This window comes from Saccostrea cucullata, unplaced genomic scaffold (genome assembly GCF_032062105.1).
Source record: "Saccostrea cucullata isolate Sc308-1 unplaced genomic scaffold, CSIRO_AGI_Scuc_v1 ctg51, whole genome shotgun sequence".
Taxonomy (NCBI): Eukaryota; Metazoa; Mollusca; class Bivalvia; order Ostreida; family Ostreidae; genus Saccostrea; species Saccostrea cuccullata.
The window spans coordinates 257,490-280,000 of record NW_026930899.1 but is presented as its reverse complement, the minus strand read 5'-3'; the positions used below and the strand labels follow the sequence as shown (position 1 = coordinate 280,000).

General features: G+C 32.8%; 2 protein-coding genes across 2 annotated transcripts in view; both read right to left on the bottom strand.

Moving 5' to 3' along the window:
* Window positions 1-5,265, bottom strand: part of LOC134230494 (dachshund homolog 1-like) — a 35,173-nt gene extending 29,908 nt beyond the window's left edge. The window contains exon 1 of the mRNA XM_062712330.1: window positions 4,749-5,265. Within this exon, the coding sequence (XP_062568314.1) occupies window positions 4,749-5,233 (485 nt within the window). The 5' untranslated portion in view covers window positions 5,234-5,265. The remainder of the gene's footprint in view (window positions 1-4,748) is intronic.
* An 11,243-nt stretch (window positions 5,266-16,508) lies between these two features.
* Window positions 16,509-22,511, bottom strand: part of LOC134230479 (uncharacterized) — a 237,853-nt gene continuing 231,850 nt past the window's right edge. Inside the window, exon 5 of the mRNA XM_062712309.1 lies at window positions 16,509-16,518. The gene's annotated coding sequence lies outside the window, so the exon portion shown is untranslated. The remainder of the gene's footprint in view (window positions 16,519-22,511) is intronic.

Below are 22,511 nucleotides of genomic sequence, written 5' to 3'. Positions count from 1 at the left end.
AACATGCAAAACTTTAAATAACAAGTTGAACAGTAACAACCCCCATGTGATCTTCATACCTGTTATAAGTTCTGAAATTATTACAAATAGTTTTCTTTTTGAGTATTCTTCCATTAAATTTTCTTTGATAGTCAGGCAGCTTTGCGCAAGTTGAACATCGCCGGCTTTTCTACTTTCGTTATTGATATTTGGTATGCCGATCTCGATCCTGTCTGGTTATTATCCCTTGTATAAAGCCAGTATTAGTGTATATATTCGATATGAGCTTAAAACATATTTCAAATAAATTTATTTTACTTTTATATTATCTTTTTGAAAAAAAAAAGTTTTTATGATGACCATAAACTGAGCGTAATAATTCTGAGAGAAGATTAAAATTCTATATTAAACCAAAAAATTATTCAAATGAAGGTTCCTCAAACTACTAGCAACTTGAATTAAATGTACGTTTTATTTTTTTTACCAGTTTTATTCAATAAAGTGTATGCTTGTTGGATAAGGGAATGTCCCCAACATCAAGTTTTAAATACGATCCACGGATTTAGAAAATGGAAGAAACTCTTCAAGTTATTGAGACATAAATTTCAACAACTTTTGTATTAAAAGGCTCTAGATATAAGATAAATGGACTACAATAAGCGGAAATATGAAACTTGTCATGAGTTGAGGCTATTTTCATATAAATGTACTATTTTGAATTCAAGTAAAGAACATAATTTTTCATATATAACTCGTATTACAAACATTTTCTTTTTTATCAACATTTTTATGCAAGACTTTAATTCAAATAGGTTTAAATGCAAAAATTCGTTATGTACAATCAAAGCAAATTAACAAAAGCAAAAGATTTTATTTACCTTTTTTTTTTTTTTTTTTTTTTTTTTTTTTACAAATTAAGTCTTTTTCTTTCAAATTAAGTCTGTTTTCTTTATTTCAGAAACAAACAATTTAATTTAAAGTCTTTTATATATTTAGTCATTTCTGTGTTGGTTTTTTTTTTTTCGATTTCAGAAACATTCTGTGTTGGTTTTTTTTTTCGATTTCAGAAACAAACAATTTAAATGTTTTCTTCTGTCGCATTATCTTAAAACCTGGGTTTCCTCTAGTCGGAATTGATTTTGTGGTCAAAAAAAAAACCTGATTTGTGGCCTGGCCTCTAAGTTGGCCTGGCCTCTAATTTGGCTTCAAACCAAATTTTGAAATTTGGCCTCTGTAAAAATTTTTGGCCTCAATTTTGGCCTCACTCAAAAATATTTTCTTTTTCTGAATTTGATTGATTTTATTGATTTTTTATTGGTTTCATTTTTTTCATTTATTTATATTTTTGGTGATATGTAAATGTGAACATTAAAAATAATCATGCAGATTATCAAAAGATTTTTTTTTATCATTTACAGGTATTTCATACAGACACGATAAAAATTATCAAATGGCATGTCAAATGTCATTAATAGCTTTGAAAATTCAAAGTAGATGAATCATCATCTTTCACACACTGTGGAGTGTTGTGTTACTGTTATGCCTGCATCATCTGTGTGATGTATGAATACAGGCACCTAAGATTTTTTTTTCAAATAAATATAACAAGACAGATACCAAAATATTTATATTACACTTATTTGATTACTTGTTAAAAATTCATGTTCACTTTATCTAAGAACAGTTGGTAAAAAAAAATTAAGATAAATTGCATATAACTTTCTGTTCCTGGTGTGCCGTAACACTGTAATTGGATATCAAATGACAAAAAATTCTGTCAAAATTTAATCAGTAATGACATGTATATGTGCATAGGCTGTTAAGCCACCCATGATTTATAAAGAATTTCCTGCTACAACTTTCACTATCTACAATTATCAAAACAAAAGTTGAGTTTGATGATAGATTATTAACATTTGTGCTGTAAAACAATTGCATCCTATTCTCCATTAGAACCCTATCATATAATTTAAAAATGTGGTCAATTACTTGCATATCATAGTATTGACTCTTTTTCTATCATTTGTAAAAGTAGTCAACATCATCAAACAGATTTTTTTAAATTCTAAATAAAGACAGTTAAAAAAAACTTGTATTAAACAAGTAATACTTAAAACGTTTTTAGTTCTTAGTTAATTACTACTCATCTACATTTCTTTGTTGTCTTCATAATTAATTGTGACGTTTCTAAATATTTTTTTTATTTAAACAATATTTTATTCACTGGTGTTATCGTGAATAGGATTGGGCAGCAGGCGCAGCCTATTTTAGCCCTCTCCCTGATTTTGTAAATGTTTTTTACTCTGTAAAAATTATCATTCCTACCATGGAAATTTAAAAAAATAAAGGCACATTTAATAAATCATTAAGAGAGTGTCTTTTTGAAAGTAAAATTATATGCTCTGTGTTATAGTCTTCAGAATTGCAACAGATCAATAGAAAATCAATAAAAATAAATCAGATTGGTAGTAGTGTATAATTATTTTAATGTTCACATTTACATATCAACAAAAATATATTAATCACCTGCTTAATCTGTGAAAAAAATGAAACCAATAAAAAATCATTAAAAATCAATCAAATTCAGAAAAAGAAAATATTTTTGAGTGAGGCCAAAATTGAGGCCAAAAATATTTACACAGGCCAAATTTGAGGCCAGGCCAACTTTTGAGGCCAGGCCAAAATTTGGTTTATTTTGTGGTCAGAATTACTTGTTTTACTTGCAACAAACCACCGGATAATAGAACCGTAACACAATCAAATTCTTAGGAAGTCACGAACAAATATTACATGTAAATGTTAGGCTGTCTAAAAAAAAAAAATTATCCTAAGCACAAGGCTGGTCTGTGTTCACTTATATGTCCTATATATTTCAAGGAAAGAGTATATCTACTATACCAAAATAATTATGCTAACAAAATGACATATTACATTTATGCATCTATATATGGCTTTACTTTTTTCCTGTCTTTAAACAATTTTCTTCTTCTTCAGAAAAATGAATGAAAACAACTCCTGACAATATGATATATATACTATGATTCGAAATTTTACTTAATCCTTTTTATGAAAAAAAATAAAATTTCAAATTTGAAAAAAGGAATAGCTAAGATTTTTCCTTGAAAAATAATAAATCTATTGTATAAAATAAATTGCATTGAGATTAAAAGAGGGATAAATTTTAACTTCGCAAATTCTTGAAATGAAAAAAAAATTGAACAATTCCAAAAGCTGTCATTTTGGATTTTGTCGTCCGTCTTGGTTGCATATCTAATTAATTAATTGAATAAAGCATGTAATGTATCTCCATGCCTTTCGACGAGCGATAATTTTTAACGTAAAACAGTATTTAATAATCAATTTTGCGAAACACGTTATATTAGTCAACACAATGCGTATCGCTGTAACACTTCCAGCTGTTAGAACAGGGATGACTTATTGATAACAAAAAAATCAGTATCGCACGCTAGTTTAATTTGAATAAATTTGAAAATGACTTAACAATTCTGATAGGAAAAAATTAAATTCGCCTTTGTTATCAATGAATCTGGAACACGTTTTTTGGAGGTTTGTGATCGCATTTCTTTTCTCAACCAGAGCACTAATTCTGATAACAATTAAAATCTTATCAGTGTAAGAACAAATAATCATATAGTTGTCGATTTCTTATCTTGGTAATTATTACTTATGCGGCATTTTTATCGGTTTCGTTTATTGCATTGCTTTGTAAGGGTTTTACGCGAATTAGCGCTATCTTATCAGGGATTGGGTTAATTTTACGATTCTTCGTCGCTCTTGTCCGGGGCATGGTCTAAGCTGGCTCCGGTGACACGGAGTTTGGCAGCCCACGATAAAACAATTCACCTTTTTAATAATCAATTATCTCTCATTTGAATAACAAAAGAAAAGGTACTGACACGAATTCGAAAGTCCGAGGAAGATAATTGATTGTTAATTGTCAAATTACAAGTGTATATCTGTAGGTCTATCATGACGCTTTATGGCATTTATGATATTACGTCGGGTGTAATCTTTGGAAAAGAAATTAATTTTTAAACACTTTAAATTAAAGTTTAAACAAATTATTACATTCAGAAGCAAACGGATATTCGATAAAAAAAAATAATTTTCAAAGAAAAAAGGAGTTACACAATTTTAGAGTAACAAATGCATTTGAAAATATTCTATGAATGGTTACTTTGAATGAAAGGTAAATTTGTCTTGTAAGACTTTTTCAAAAGATTGCGTTTTATTGGTCCATAGTTTATATTTGTTACGGAGATAACAATCGAGACCCTTCGATGTATTTAGTCAAATCGATGTCAGTGATTAGCAATTGTTACAATAATAAAAGGGTAAGCATTTCAACCAAACATCAAATAGGGAATTGATTTAACAAAACAAAAAGTTCTAAAGTTATTATCACTTAAATATTTCTCATAAGTTTGCCTAAATTCAATTCAGCGAAAAGGTGAATTGATTGAAGACATTTGAATAGAAAAAATACAAACAGAAGAATTCTAAAATTGCCAATGGCTTTTCTTCTTTTTTGTCCACGTATCAATTTATTTTAATGCATGTTTGTCTTATTGATTTCAGACCAGTGGGCAATATTTGTACAAAAGATGCTACAAAGAAGTAAAGTTACAACAGCATGTGTAAAGGATTTAATGACACACGTCAAATTAAATAGAACTACTTACCCCAAAATGGAGGGATCACACGCTTATGGAACCTAATTAAAACTAGTAGAAAATTAAATGACATACCTTGAATTGGTACAGTCGTCGTAGAGAACATCGAATTCTTTGCAGGAGATGAGCTTACATCTGTTGACCCCGGGCTGTATGGCCCCCAGCCCCCGGAGGATTCGGACTTGCTCCACATTGCAGACCACGGGGGTGATGTCCAGTCGCTTCAATTTAGTGTACACCGTGTGTAGACCTCCAACCAAATGTTTGAGAAAAAGTTCAAATGCCTGAGGGAGGCAAATAAGTTCCACACCATTCACGGTGAAGGCAGCGACTTTCTCCCCTCGGTATGTGATGACTTTGCAAACATTATTGTCGGGGTTGCAGGCCACGGGTGGGGGTGAACTATATGTCGTAGGTTTGTGTAGTTTGCTCAGTAAGCTGTTATGCTGGTTGACGGTGGCGATCATCCCGTGGGTGAGGCTGATGGTCCCTGGGGTGGGTCCTGGACTGGTGTGAGCCCGTGGCGGGGATAGTTTGTGTGAGAGAGGTGATTCCATCATTGTGCAGTCTTTATCCTAAAAACACAATAACGCGTGTATACACAATTATATAAATCTTATACAGAGTTAAACATTCGGATTCAGATACATCTAAACATAAATATTCATATTTATCTCTTGACCAATTGCCTCGATGCTCTTGAGATAAGCTCCGCCCACTCTTTCCGTTACTGGCAAATAATCATAAAATGCATTTCTGTTGATATTGCATTGCTGAAAATGACACGTACTATCAGGCGCTTGCGTGTGTATAAAACATCGCCTTCTTCGATTGTGATTGACATTTCTTAAATCCATCAATGCCCTCCTCGTATGAATATTTAGTTCTTTCAGAGAAATGGTAGAAGAATGGGCGTTTTTTTTTTTTGTGTTGAATGTTTGTTAGGAACGCAGTTTTAGTTTTCTCTTTTTGTGTTTTTTTTTTCACTTTACAGGTGGTGTCTGTTTCATTTAAAATCTATCTAATTCCTTTTCTTTCTTTCTTTTTTTTTAAAATTGTTTCTTATCTCCAGAATGGTTACATGGAGTGGCTGAATTACCAAAGTCATTAAGACTTAAGACGGATTTCAGATGTTGTACAATCCGGGTAACCTTATCGCTGTCATTACTAATCGTGGTCCCTCAGATAAAGATTCAAAGCACTCTAAATTGCTGTTATGACAATTTGTCCATTTCATATCTATATTTCACGTAACAACACGTCTTTACAAATGCTGACCCACCTAACGTGCCTTAGTGGTTTATAAACAAGCACGACGTTACATTTCACCATTGAAGATGCTCTCGAACAACTACAGGTTAAATTGATAGATAAAATGTTTCAATTGCTGAGATTTGACTAAATTTAGTTTAAATTCCAACAGATTCTTGAGGCTTTCAAGTGATAGCCGTATCTAAAATTGTATAATTACAAAGAGGAATAGATCCAAAGGAACAATTTACATTAGTTATCAGGTGCTTTATATTTATATAAAAAATTAGAACACCCATTTTGGTGTCACCAAACAGTTTCTAGTACCCGGGTATTGATTCTAAGTAACTGGTTTGTTGGTCACATGAGAATGCGAACTATTCACTTGAACAGCTGAGAGACAAATTATTTTCCTGTTTTGTAGTATTAACGACGGCTCTGATTTGATTTTCAGTTGATATTGATATAAAGCGCGCGTATCAATTCGCACATCTCTTTCGTAAGGATGACCGCATAAGACTTCTTTTAAGACACTTCAACGCATCTGTCTTTTTCTAAATATTGACATTTCTGTTTTATTTCTTTATGATTTCTTGTGAAGAAAATTTGATTTTGCGTCTCTCTCATTTTTGTGACTGGTTTATTTACACAAATATATGTGCAGACATATTTATGACATAGAATTCATGACACTGGGGAAAAACAAAAGAACAAATCTTTACAATATGGATTAACGGGACATATGTTGCAATTGTCCAACAATTTAGAAAAAAATATAGGATTTCTTTTTTGTTTGAAAAATCCCTTTTTTCTCTTCATTGAATGTCGACAGATTTGAGAGAGAGAGAGAATTATTAGTAGTCTATTGATATTTTATAAAATTAGTTTCGGAAACAGAGGACTTCAGCCCCCTACAAATTACCCACTTCACAGGGTACTCGTATTTTTAAAATTGCATATAGCAATAATTAAATATTGAACGGAATTAGGAGCTAAGTATTTATATATCATTGGTACAATGTTACAATTATCCAATCTTTATAAAACCAGGCACAATCACTGACTAAGCTTAGCACAGGATACTGACAAACGAATGTTACATATATGATAACAGAATAAAACCGCAATGACTGGGCCTGTGTGTTTATGTTAAGTTGTCCGGAATCATGGCGTTTTAAAACTATTAAAATTCATATTTCAACAGCTTTGAAATAAAGGAAGGCGAGACTTGTATGCAAGTCATCGCTGTTTGAAACATGAGCCGACTAATTGCAGGGCAGAGAGAAAATTCCTTCTTTTTACTCGCTTTTCGGCATTTTTGAAAGGAATCGGTATAAGACATGAAGTTTCACACATGGTTTTATTTAATATCTGTGAGGAGTTCAGCAAGTGTATACTTAAGTTACAGTAAGACACAAGACAATAGTACAGTCCCTATCCCGATCACCCGGGACAAAGGACCATGTTTTCATCGTGCAGAAAATCTGTCAATAGTTTGTTTGTTATTTGTTAACACGTTACCTTTATATATTGAGTCAGATTAGTGCTATTTATTTTGTTAAATTCCAAGACGGGTTTTTAATTTGACCAGAAAACTTGATTATTATTGCGCCCGCTTCAATTATTTGTTTTCACGCCATTTTGTTGTGTAAATGTACGTCTGTTTAATTAACTGACCCCCGAATCACACTTTTTATTCCACAAAGGAAATTTAATTCGTGTGTAAATGAACTTTATCTATACACTTACGTAGGAAACTTGACGATGAGAGAGGTACATAAAATGAGGTGCCATTACTCATTCTTTACTGAATTTAAAGAGATTGCACAAAAAGTGGAATTGTATTTCACAGAGTTAGATCTCCGAGAAGATTTATAATTGAAATTATTCAAATTCGAATTGATATTTAATGCGATAAACTTTAATAATATTTTAATATTTTTATCACATACGAGTTAATATAAGTGTTGATATTTTTCTAATAAGCTGACAGAATGAACAACAAAGCAAAACACGGTACGACTTCACAACGCGACAGTACAGCAGTGCTTTCACGAACGATTCCTCGTAGATAAGACTAGCATACTCTTGTTAAAAATGCAGAAACTAGCTCCGGATTCAAACGTGAGAAAGATAAACTTATTTTTAATTATACTAGTCGACGAAATCTAGAATTTACAAAAAGCTTCAAAGCGCTTTATCTAAGGACATCTCGGTCTGAGCGAAATCGCATGCAAATGTCTAAATGTAAAAAAAGAAATATTTACATCAAAATTATATCAGACTGCATACTGAGCTAAATTTATTGAAAAATAATGCAAACTTGTCTTTAAATTATACAGAGTGTCCGAAAAGAAAGGTAACACTTCAAAAGACATTTTGATAACCGCTAAACCTATGAAACTGATATCATTTGAAAGGTCTCAAACAAAAGTTTGTACTTCTCGCAAAATTCGCAAAATTGATGTACCAAAACTTATGACGTTCCGACATTATGACAACATAGCGCAGATCACGTGAGAACTGCGTAATTTTACCGTCATACAATTTCATGAAACGAAATGTGTAACAGACGTTAAGCGAAAGTTTAGATCTAGAAAGTTTAGAGTTAAGAGTTGTAAGCAGGAAACATGTCTACAATATTGTATGAAAATATTCGAGAGACAAAGATCAGAAGAAGGTGCTCTAAAAGTGGGTCGACCGAGGTCAAGTAGGAGCTGCAAAAATGTGAGTACACTTCGAGAACTGCTCTCTTACAGTCCAGATAAACCAGTTAGACGTTCCTCCCCAGAGACTGGAATCCCTAAAACTTATATTATTGACATATTTAGGAATGACTTCAAACCGTTTCTATACCAAATTCAGATGATGTAGAATTTTGGTATCTCGGATCAGGTTCAAAGATTTGATATTTGTCGTTGGGCAGCTGACGTTGCTGACGATTACATAGATGCATTTCAAAATGTTTGTTTTTCAGACCAGTACCCTACCTTTTTTTCCTCCTTTCTGGACATATAATCAAACAAAACATTAGATTCTGAGGAAATGATCGACCTTATTGTTATACGGAAAGGCCAATGCACAGTGAAAATTGAACTGTTTGATGTGCTATATCGTCAAATGGAGTGACTGGCTCGTATAAGTTTACGGACACTGTGAATTCACAACGAAACCTGTCACTTTTGAAAAACAAATTTGTCCTATTCTATTCTTTATTTTCTTTATGCCATATGGCACATCAGAAAGTGTAACATGCACAATTAATATAAACAAAATGTTCAGTTATGCATGCTAATTTCAGTACACTTGCTACAATGTTTACATACTTATATATACTTACATACATAAAACTATTAAATTGTTGCAGTTATAAATATTAAATACCGGTAATTACATACGTATAAATATATTATACGTATGCTTCAAACAATTTTAATAGTTATAATCTTCGTTGTGAAGCGCTGCACAAAAATCTTCCCAATTTAGACATTTCTTTGACATTTTGAACACTTAACAATTCTATCATAGTTTAAAGACACTGGGGTTTTTATCATAATATTGTTTAATATAAATGCAACCTGTACATATTTAATGACAGCAGAATTTGGTACTTTCGTTGAGTTAAGCCCCGCATTGTACGAGCAATAGTTAGTTTTTTTTAAAAGATCTATTTACATTTTATTTTTCACTTTATGCAGCTGTTTCATGGAAATCGGAACTAACATTATCTGATTAAAGTCATTAATTTATTTTGATTAGGGGAAATTATTTGAAAAAGAAATCGAACCGGGAAGTTAACGATAGAACTTAATTTACATATAAAATCAAATCGATATATGTATGCACTCGTAGTTATATATAGCTATTGTTATATTACATAAAGGAGTTGCTTTGAAATTTGTCAAACTTACCCTAAATTTGAATAAAATTGGGAGGGGGGGGGGTTAAAGACCAGATCTGACCAGATGGAGAGCAGGGAAAAAGATGCTTCGAAAAAAATCAGTTGAAAAAATGAATTCATTAGTAATATTCTGCTTATTATTTGTTTATTAGAAATGAGCAAAATTTCTCCCAGAATTCAGCAAACTGGTACCAAAAAATAAAAAATAGCATTCACAAAAAGACCCCTCTTTTAAAGAAATCTGGTGTCGGTCCTGTCCTAGTAGTCCTTTGTTTATCAATAAGATTCTTCATTATGACCACTTTAGTTAGCTACATGACAGAATGACACTCGTCTCTACCGAATCATCAGTTGTCATATCCTACTTATCGTTCAACAACTTTATCAACTTTTAAATATACTTGTACAAAATAATTGTACGGGTAAATGAGGAAGAAATAATAATTATGAAGATATACTAACTCATCTCAGAGTGAAACATGGGCTCCTATAACCGCCGAATACCCACAACAGATGTTTTCGTGTGGGGAACACTTCTAATGTTGCTTTTAGAGAGCGATTTGATAACTTAGAGGTGGATTTACATTTGAATTATATATGAATCTGTAATGAACATACATGCTTTTCTCGTTTCAGATACAATATCAAAAGATTAAATTGGTAATTTAGCATTAATTGTATACACGCATATACATTTACAAGCAGAATATATTTAAATATGTTATATATCTAATTTACTTCCACCCAAATACCGGTAGAATTATTTTTTTTTAAAAGGGATGTACCTGAACATGTATATTTTGATAAAATTATAAGTTTAAAATTACTATCATTAAAACATAAATCTATTAAATAAAACACATCTTTAAACAAGATTTTTTTTTTATCATGATGTATTATCAGACAGTCCTATAAAATTTAATACAACCATATTTTGCTAAATAGAAAATGCTCTGTCTGTCTGTCAGTCTCTCTCTCTCATATAACTTTTTACACATAAGCAGTATTTTACATTTCACATCCCTATTTTTTATCATATTGGCTATAAAATATAATACTGTATATATGAAATCGGTATTCGAAAAGAGACACGTGATGCAATTTACAATTATCGTGTAAAAAATCACAAAAGGAGCATTTGAATTCAAGAGTCATCTCAATTGTTTTGTAGGCATTGTTTTATGAGCTAAGTACTTGTTTTTACGTAATCGAAATTATTTCCTACAACACAAAAATATCATAAAAATATAAAACAAAATTGTAAAGTGATTCAATGGGCATGCAAAATCTTGTTTATTATCTATAACACTTGAGTTATGTATTCTTTGGCTGAATTAAATTTCTCAAGAAAATATTTGTTTGATTTAAAACTTTAGATTTACCTATTCTGTTTACGAAATAATTCAAATCCTTAAGAATATGTATTGTACATAATGAGGCATTTTTAAACTTTTGTTTAATGTTGGCCTTGTCGAGGGTTTGACTGTTTGAAAGCTATGTCAATAGAATGAAACTGCAATAAGCTTTAAATTCTACAATCTTAACAGTCACTGAGACCTAGGAATACGACTTTGACAACATTAATACTTATTCTAAGTAAATAATCCTAAATCTGGCGAGGCGATGACCATCCACGATGTCTCCGGTATGTCTAACTACCCGGCATAAACGCAAATAAAAATTGAATAAATACCCCAAATTTAGAAGTGTACTAAATACTTAAGCTCATTCCTACATTAATTCTCCATTATAAAGTGCCATACCTACTTCAGTTTCAACTCAGATTTTATTGACAACGTATATTACAATGATTTATAAATATTTGTTCTTTTTCTGTTTTTGCCATAAAATAAAGTAAATATAGAAAGGAGGGATGACACAGAAAAGGGAGGATTTACAATCTTGTTTTATACACCATAAACAAATTAAGGCGATAGGATGGAGTAAGAGAACTGCCCTTTATTATTTGTTTAACTTTTACAATTTATTTCTCGTTTTTTTTTAAGTCTTCTCTAAAAAAAGAAAGCAAATAGCTCTCCATCAGGGTATTCGATAGCAGATTTATCATCAAATAAAAAAAATCCAAGTAGGCAGATCAGAGATACACACAGAATTAAATTCAATATTTGAAATGAAGCATCGGATCCATCATATCGGATGTTAAACAGATAATGAAACGTTTTGTTCGTTAAAGCTTGCATGAACTTTCCCTCTTCTCATTTTGATTCCCGTTAAAACAGATACATTAGGTCATATAAAAGATCAAATTAGCCGTTTAACCATTTGGATAACAGAATTGCAAAAGAACAAATGAATCATTTATCAAAATAAAATTGATGTTATTTGCAGAAATATTGATATTTCAATTTGGCATTAATATTAAGAGATAATATCGTCTACAATGGGAGGTAATTTCGGACCGATAGATATGCGTGTCGTTAATTGTCGATCGCTCAGCTGTCACCTTGTCAAAACCCTCAGATCAATGATGAATCGCTTTCCGGTTTTCCGAAGAAAAATTGATTGAAATCGAACTTCAAAAATATATTTTTTTGAATCATAAACATTTACTTTATGATGTAATTAGAATGCAGATAATACAGAGGAATAAAGAAAATAACAAGCACCTTGTAAAGAAGAATTTGCTGTTCTTGGATATAGATTTCTGACATGCCGATACCATTATTTTTTTGTTGTAGAACTTTCACAATCTTTACGCATGCGTTGCTTTTCCATGAGTTGATCATTTAACAGACTGGAAATGAAAATTATTGATACATCCGGATTTGATTTCTAATATCCAGGGGCGTTCGATTAGTACGTTGTGCTCGCCGCCCGGAACACTCCGTTTGGCGAAGGTTTGATGGAAAGCTTTCAATCCATTAAACAAAACGATTCATTTCAAAACACAAATTAGTCTTCAAATCCGATTTCTTCGGGCATTCGACAAATGTTCAATCAAACTGGAAACCAGCAAATTTGTCCCTCAAAGCAAACGCTGTCTTTGAAAAAAAGCAACTTCTGAAGTCGCCTATACATCACAAGGCCTTTTTTTTTTTTCTAAAAGAGTGTGCGGCAATATATGAAGAACAAAAATGTCCCAAGTGCTGCAAATATTGCAATACTACAAACAACTATTTTTAGGAATGTACTGTTCAGTACATCTGTATATATGTTTGTATACAGAGTCTGCATTTTTCGCAGCATTGTTTATATCCTTTAATACTACATGATTGTATATACACGTTGCTTCAGAAAGATACACTATGCCAACCTCAGGATTGAAAACATAAAATGGCGAAAATTTTATTTGGTATACGTATTTAAACGTATTTTAGAATGAGTACAATTAGTAGAAAGTTAAGGTCATAAAAGAGGTGAGATGACGGTCTGGTTGTCTGAGACGCTTAATGTATTTGACTCGGTACGAGATGTTTGATGAGATTTCCAAGACTTCCCGAGATTTCGGAATGTCTACGACCACAAAACAGAAAATATGAGAAACCAAATGTCAGGGTCTCTTGTCTTCTTAAATTTTCAATCAACTTCAAATAATTAACAAAAAAAAAGCTGATTAGCACGAACTGACATTGCAAAAGCTGAAATGATCGTTTGATCAAAACGCCAGGGGCAGTTGTTCTCATCGCTTTTAAGAAAACAATGACATTTTGATTATTGCATCATTCGCTTCAGCCTTCGTTCTCGGGTGTCAAAAGAAGCAATTCTATATGTTTGTGTTGTGCTTGTCCTCGCATTTTTAGTATATCGAAACTCAAACGTATATATGCAAAGGTATATTTTATTATTATTTAGAAGCAGTAATTATTGGCAAAATACTTGTTTTACCGGTAATTTATAAATGCCACATGACAAGTAAAGAATCAAATAATATTCATCTGAGATTTAGGATTACACCATTTATTTGGAAAGGATTAATATAACAATTGATTATCAAAAATGAGATTTCAAAAGATTGTAAAAAATATCCTCAAATCCATGCAACTGCACCAATGATCCTGGGTTACTCAATTTATCATATACTCATAATTTTATGATTAATTGCATTCATTTCATTTGGGATTTAATCAATATTTTGTGCAATATGATATTTACAAATTCACAGGAAATCACAAAATGTAATGACGCCGATAATTGAAATTTTGGATGCAAGAGAAACACTAGGATTACCCGGCATCCTGTTCGCGAGGACGAGGCTGCCGTCTTGTTTGCCGAGAACAACGTTTGCTAATGACTGCGACTGGGAAAGCAAGCGTGTAATTTGTGATCGTTACGTTTCGTTATAGCTTGCATTATTTCTGTCCGTTTGCTTTAAAACATTTCCTATGTGGTTCTGAGAATCTCCGTTGGAGGAAACTTGGTTTTCATGAGAGAGCCTCGTTTCCGCAGCAAACTGGTCATTTAAAGGAAGAATATCTATTACATTTAGTCAAATATCCGAGTGCTGATGAATATTTTGTAATGGTTTAGACAAATGTGTCTCTAAATGTCGCTACTCTGATGGAATTAGCCAAGAAATCTTTGAAGATGCTAATGTATTTTAAAAGGAAAACAGAAGTTAGCGAGACTGAAATGTCTTTTAATGCAGTCGTTACGAAAAGTAAAAGCTTTGGCTGAATCTGATTGTTTCCTTAGCAAATTGAATATCTCTATCGAGGTCATCTTAAGTCTTTCTTTAGTTATCTTTGTGTCGTGTCTGATGTGTTATTTCTGATAATTTTGCATTCGGTTAGTTTTACTAATTTTTAACCTTAAAAGGTATCTAAATGCTCATAATTAGGCTCAGTATCTTTGTCCTAGAAAGCACGCAAATCATGACTTTCAATATCTTTGAAATTAAAACTGGAGAATGACTTGTCATCGTCGGATAATTAGGAAGAAACACGGAATCTTTTTAAATGATTTATTTTACGATTACACAATGCTAAACCCATATCGATTAATATCATATATTGAATTCAACAATGCCACTCATATATATGTGATTATATATTCCATGCGTCAGAAAAAAGAGATAAGTAAAAAATCGTATGTATTAAGTAAGTAATTATAATTATTGGAGGGGCCGGGGAAAAGATTTTTTGTAAGGAAATTTTTGTAGACAAAAAAGGTATACTGTAAGTGTTTTATTAAATAATATATTTTTTCAGCATTATTTTTGGTTAATATGAAGTATCCTTGTAGTAAGTGGATGTTTCCATCCAAAAAATGAAATAAAATCATGTGCAAGTGACGCTTTCGGGCCATCACTTGTGGAACACAATGCACAGAGTCATGAAATTCTAAATAAGATTTTTTCAAGTGATCAGAAAATGTTCTTGAAAGTTCTCAAGATTACAAATATATCTCTTTGTCAATGCCCTAAACAATACTTTTCCACCAGTTGTATTTTTTGTAAGTCTGTTTAGTATAAATATAACACGAATATGATACTTAGTACTGAGCCGTTTGTTTGAATGTTAACCAGATTTCTCCCCAATAGATATGCATGGTCATAAAGAATTGACAAGTATTCTTTTATAATTTTGTAATGTGCACTTGTATCTATTGTATATCATTCAACAGGAAGCTACATAAATTAATACGTATAGTACTAGAACAACTACTTAAAAAATACAGACCGATGCATTTCATCTACGTAATTGCCAGTTGATCAAGTGGCTTTAACCTTTATTTATATCAACATATGCATTAAATATAAGAATTTCCGCAACTTTCAGGTGATCATAAATATATATTAATTATTTTTTTCAGGCGAAACAATCAGGAACTACTTGAATTTTAATGCATCTCGCATTTTCTCCAATTCATGGAAACATGCAATCACAACAATATCCGGTTGCTCCTGCGCACTTTTCAAATACTCCCGTAGAATAGGAACTTCCCGTTAGGAAAGACAAAATTGATGACTGTATAATAATTAAGCTCTTCGATTTCGATGGATTAAATTGCAAATGAATTTACAAATGTGATATAAATTGATGCTTAACACTTAGATTTATAAGAAAATAAGCAGTCTTTCAAATGTGAATAGCCCTGTCACAAGTTTTGTCCGAAGTCGGAAAACAGTCCGTCACTGCTATAAAAACCATTATCAGTTTCAATCTTCGTAGCAAATTTAAACTGATTTCTGTTTTAATTAACAACCAAATAATAGTTAATAATATAGCTGACTTATTATGTGCGAAGACACATGAAAAAGTCAACAAGAGATGTTGCTCAGAGTCCATGTATGTCCGATGTACAAGCATTTAACAGACTGGCCTGTCATCGCAATGATGGCATTACATTATCTCATACTCCTTCACTCCATAGAAATGAAGGTAACTAAAAGTTAACAATGTTATCTAGTTTTTTGGTTGTTGGAATTAAATGTGGCGCATATCTTGTTGTCGCAGGTATCTCCTGGGTACCACTGAGATGGCAAAATAAGCTCTTGTCATCTCAAGATTTTTTTGTCGTAGGTTTGCAAAAAGTCAGTGCGCATTCTTGAAATATGGTGCATTTAGTTATCCTCAATAAAAAACATGCAGGCCTCTTACGGGTATTTCAAAACAAATCAAACCAGACCAAGTAGGCTAAGATGTGTGTAATTCCAAGACAAAGGAACTACATTTGTTTGTGTACTGTTTTTCTCAGTTTACATCTTCACACGAGGTCACTAGTTCGTGTTTACTCATTTTCAAAATAAAGTTGTGCCTTGCCACTTGCCATTGGAAAAAGAGAGCGATTTATCAACCCAATATACCCAAATACCAAAACAAATACGAGAATTGTACACTTCGTCTTCTGTGGAACGATTTCGTCTCATGAGGCTCAGGACAACCACAACCCTTTCTTTCTAATTTTCCTTTGATGTTCACTTAAATCAAAGTTTTAAATTCGGTAAATATTTTGAAAGAAATAAAGTAACCCAGAGTTACAAAGTATTTCAATAAAAGAAATGAAGGATTTTCTTGCTATTTCGCCCAATGGTTATCGGAAAAGGAGGTATAGACAAACAAAAGCGGCGGGGAAGTACTGGGTTGACAATTTACTTTAAAGAATCATATTGTCTCATTGAAACGTCAACCTGAAGTATTTTGTTTCGATTTAATGAAATGCTTAGCTCTGTAGAAATGAAAACACATACAGAATTTATCAAATATTTGTCAGATTATATCATTTATGTGGCACCCCGTATAATACAAGTCAAAAACATTCCTGGCTTCCAAGTCATCAAAACGTGCCTTATTTACCATTTTGGAATCGATGCAGAAATATTTCAACATAGAAAACAATTCAATAAAGAAACACTTTAGAATTCAGTCTGTCTTACCGATATAGCATTATCTACCTATATAGATGGACAGATTTCTGGAGGGGAGTAGAAATTATAGTTTTCTCATGATTCCATACAGTAGTGCCCTCAGTGCTTTCCTCTGAAAACAAATAATTTTACTTGGATTAGGAGTAATCATGCATGGAACCAACTCATCTCCTACAAGAAATCTTCATAATTATATACTAGTATGGTCTGTTTTCACATGCATGAAATCTACTAACCCACCCCATTTGAAATCTACACTATATGGTATACACAGTGCCAACTACATGCACATTTAACCCATTTGCATGAAATCTACATGTACATGTTTGGTTCGTCTTTACATGCTCGGAACCAAACGAACTAAACCAAACTTACAGAAAATCTTCATATATTGTCCGACTTCACATGATGGAATCAACTAACCCACCCCAACTGAAATATACAGGGTAAAAATAAAGGATTGGAAAATTTTTCTTTACAAAAAAATTTAACATACACGTTGACGGATGAAAAAGTTCATGAACAAGCAAATTCAAGGAATTGTGGTCCCCCGCTTTCGGTGTCTCTGTGGGTGAGATGTCATTTTTATGACATATTGTGTGTAATATGAACACCCTATCATGTCATTTATTTAGAAATCATCACTGAACTCCAAAGTCAAGGTCAAAGGGTTAAATTTCTTGGTATCCAATGAAAAGTCTTCTCACAAGGATTACATATGTGAAGTATGAAAGCCCTAGCCCTTACTGTTCAAAAGTTATGGTCAAGGTTAAAGTTTTTATAAGTACAAAAAATCTCCAAGGTCAAGGTCAAAAGGTCAAATTTGTTGATATCAAATGAAAGGACTTGCCACAAAGAATACATATGTGAAATATGAAAGTCCTAGTATTTATTGTTCAAAAGTTGTGGCCAAGGTAAAAGTTTTTGAAAAGTAGGTTAAGTTCCAAGGTCAAGGTCAAAGGGTCAAAGTTCTTGGTATCCAATGAAAGGTCTTCTCACAAGAATTACATATATGAAGTATGGAAGCCCTAGCCCTTGCCGTTCAAAAGTTATGGTCAAGGTTAAAGTTTTTTCATAAGTACGTAAATCTCCAAGGTCAAGGTCAAAAGGTAAAAGTTGTTGGTATCCAATAAAAGGTCTTGTCACAAAAAATATATATGTATAATATAAAAGTCCTAATATCTACCAATCAGAAGTTATAGCCAAAGTAAAAGTTTGGAATTTTTGTGTAAAAGTGGGTCAAACTCCAAGGTCAAGGTCAAAAGGTCAAATTTGGTGGTACCCAAAGAAAGGTCTTATCACAAGGAATACACATGTGCAATATGAAAGTCATAGCTCTACTAAATTAAAAGTTATGGGCAAGGTTAAAGTTTTTGTGACGGACTGACAGACGGACAGACTTTTTTTAATGTCCCCTCGCTTTCGCGAAAGCGGGGGACAATAAAAGGGGAAAAGTTTTGTTTTAATCGTGTCATTTCAGGTTGTCGGTCGAGAGAGGGCAAACAAACAATTTTTTAAAGAGGGCCTTATAATAAACTACATGTACAAAATCGAGCAAGTGATATTTTATCCGGTTTTCCTTGATTACTAAAATTATCATACAGACAATCGGAAATACCTTTTTTTTCGCTGAAATACTAAAAATTAAATAAATAGCTGGTAAGGTAAATACTATGTGTTCAAACCGACATGACAGTGGGCAGGAAATTGGACAAACGACAGACTCAAAACGAGAGATACCGTGGGCACTGAGCTCACTAAATGATACCCCCGCCTCCCATATGATTATAATGGCAAAGTCCATGTTTTGCTCGGGAGACCCGAAATAATTAAGTGTTCGATCAAAAAGTATAATAGGAGATACACAATGGCATTATGTAATAAAGAATCTGTGAAAGTATCATTCAGTGTTTATAAGTACATGTCATTAATGTGCCTTGACCTATGGAGAGAACAATCATAGGCATTGATGCCTGCTGTTCAATCCAATTTAACTCATTAATTTTAATAAATATATTTTAAATCAAAGTGTCATTAAAGTATTTTTTATCTAATAGTATGAGAAAATGCGGATAAGAGCTAGATTGGTACCCTTCAACAATATTATAGAAAGGATGGCCATATCCATGTTTTGCTATGGGAAACCCAAAATATGTGTCTGATCAAACAGCTAAAGAAGAGGTGCATAATGGCTGTACGTAACAAAGGTTCTGTGAAAGTCTTATTGCCCCCCGCTTTCGCGAAAGCGAGGGGACATTAAATCTCATTCGTCTGTCTGTCAGTGTAGCTGCATGTCCGTTCGTCACTAAAACGTTAACCTTGCCCATAACTTTTGATTTAGTGGAGCTATATGACTTTCATATTTTACGTGTGTATTCCTTGTGACAAGACCTTTAATTGGGTACCACCAAGTTTGACCTTTTGACCTTGACCTTGGAGTTTGACTCACTTTTACACAATTTTTTTTTAATTTTTACTTTGGCCATATCTTTTGAACGGTAAATACTAGGACTTTTATATTTCACATATGTATTCTTTGTGGCAAGACCTTTCATTGGATATCAACAACTTTGACCTTTTGACCTTGACCTTGGAGATTTTCGTACTTATGAAAAAACTTTAACCTTGGCCATAACTTTAAAATGGTAAGGTAAGGTCTTTCATACTTCACATATGTAATTCTTGTAAGAAGTCCTTTTATTGGATAACAAGAACTTCGACATTCTGACCTTGGAGTTTGGCCCACTTTTTAAAAACTTTAACCTTGGCAATAACTTTTGAAGGGTTAGGGCTAGGGCTTTCATACTTCAGATATTTAATCCTTGTGACAAGACCTTTCATTGGATTTCAATCACTTAGACCCTTTGACCTTGACCTTGGAGTTTGGCCTACTTTTTAATAACTTTAACCTTGGCCATAACTTTTGAACGGTAAGGGCTAGGGCTTTCATACTTCACATATTTATTCCTTGTGACAAGACCTTTTATTGGATATTAAGATATAAAGATATTTGACCTTCTGACCTTGATACTTAATTTTTACTTTGGCCATAACTTTTGAACGGTAAATACTAGGAGTTTCATGTTTCACGTATGTATTCTTTATGTGTTGTAACATATACTGGTCACTGAAGTGTGGAGAAAAATGTATTATGTAACATGTACTGAGCACTGAAGTGTGAATGGGTTTCTATATGATCTTTGAGTTTGTCCTACTTTAAAAAAAAACTTGACCATAACTTTTGAAGGGTTAGGGCTTTCATACTTCACATATTTATTCCTTATTACAAGACCTTTTATTGGAAATCAACAACTTTGACCCTTTGTCCTTGACTTTGGAGTTCCGCCTACTTTTTGAAAAATTTAACCTTGACCATAACTTTTGAATGGTAAGGGCTAGGGCTTTCATACTTCACATATTTAATCCTTGTGACAAGACCATCATTGGATATCAAGCACTTAGACCCTTTGACCTTGACCTTGGAGTTTGGCCTACTTTTTAAAAACTTTAATCTTGGCCATAACTTTTGAACGGTAAGGGCAAGGGCTTTCATTTTTCCTTGTGACAAGACCTTTCATTGGATATTAAGATAAAATGATATTTGACCTTCTGACCTTGATACTTAATTTTAACTTTGACCATAACTTTTGAACGGTAAATACTAAGAGTTTCATATTTCACATATGTATTCTTTATGTGTTGTAACATGTACTGGTCACTGAAGTGTGGAGAAAAATGTATTATGTAACATGTACTGAGCACTGAAGTGTGAATGGGTTTCTATATGACCTTCGAGTTTGTCCTACTTTTAAAAAAAAACACCTTGACCATAACTTTTGAAGGGTTAGGGCTTTCATGCTTCACATATTCATTCCTTATGACAAGACCTTTCATTGGAAATCAACAACTTTGACCCTTTGTCCTTGAACTTGGAGTTCCGCCTACTTTTTAAAAACTTTAACCTTGACCATGACTTTTGAATGGTAAAGGCTAGGGTTTTCATATTTCACATAAGTAATCCTTGTGAGAAGACCTTTCATTGGATACCAAGAACTTTGACCCCTTTTACCTCGACCTTGGAGTTTGACCTACGTGTACGTTTTGAAATTTGGGTACCAATATATTTAATATGCATTTAAGAAAAGTTTAATCTTTGCTTTGTTGCCATACGGGGTCATCAGTGTTTCACAAACGCATCTTGTTCCTTTTAACTTTTGATTGAGAAGAAATAAGGCTTTCATGTTTGAAATGTGTATTACCTATAGATGACAAGATATTTCCGAGCATGCTATGATTTCTGACTCCTTGACCTTGCCCTTCACGATTGATCTTTTTTTTTTAATTCAGCTTTGGTGATAATTTCTAAATGACATATGATAGGGCGTTCATATTTAACATCTCACTGAAAGCGAGGGGCCACAATTCTTTGAATTTGCTTGTTAAATTTCATTCAGTAGTAAAAGAGGAGTTGCGATTAGAGATTGTTATTCCACAGTGTAACAGAGGGACGGACATCCCGATCACTTTATTCCCTCCTACTTTCCAAGCGGGGAGTATAACAGTCTATTTTTCAGCTTTTTTCTGAAAAATCTTCGAACGATCGATAACAATCAAACATTGGTCAGATACCATATATGACAATAAAAGGAAGTACTATTCAGGAGCAGTGTTATCGTTAATATCAGAACAGTAATTTTTTTTTTATTGTTGGGCCCTATACATATTATCTGCGTGGAAAAGCATTCAGTATCAACTTAGTCACGATTTTATTACATACATCGACTTTAGTTTAATAAAATGAAGTTTCTCGTCTTTGTAATTCTTTGCCCGAGTAATTAATTTAAAAGTATAAGCAATTATTTCAAAGTGAACAGGTGGCTGTGAAAATACAGACTAAAGGACGACATTATTTCTAATTTTACCCGACATGACATATTACAGGAGAAATCCCTCCTACTCAATGACGGAGTCCCCTGGAATCCATTCCACACAAAGTTTCGTGTTCCGCGACCCGAGCCATCGGTGACCATTTCAGAAATATTTGGAAATGATGTTTTCTTTGAATTATGTATGTTGCCTTGTTTTGGTCCCGTGTAACTCTACCCGATTCCGATACATTCTCTGATTGAATTGCAGATGACACCACCGTTGGAATTCGACAGCAATCCGTTAATGCTGATATATCCATTTTGTTAATTCATTAATGATCTATTGTGTCTATCCGATTTCGGTTCAAATGGAAAAAAATCTGAAATTGTAAACGGCTTATACGACTACAAAACATATTTGGATATTTTTTTCGCGCGAAAAGCGACAAATCCGATCCGCCTTGGCCCGTTCTAGCAGTTGACGTGATGCC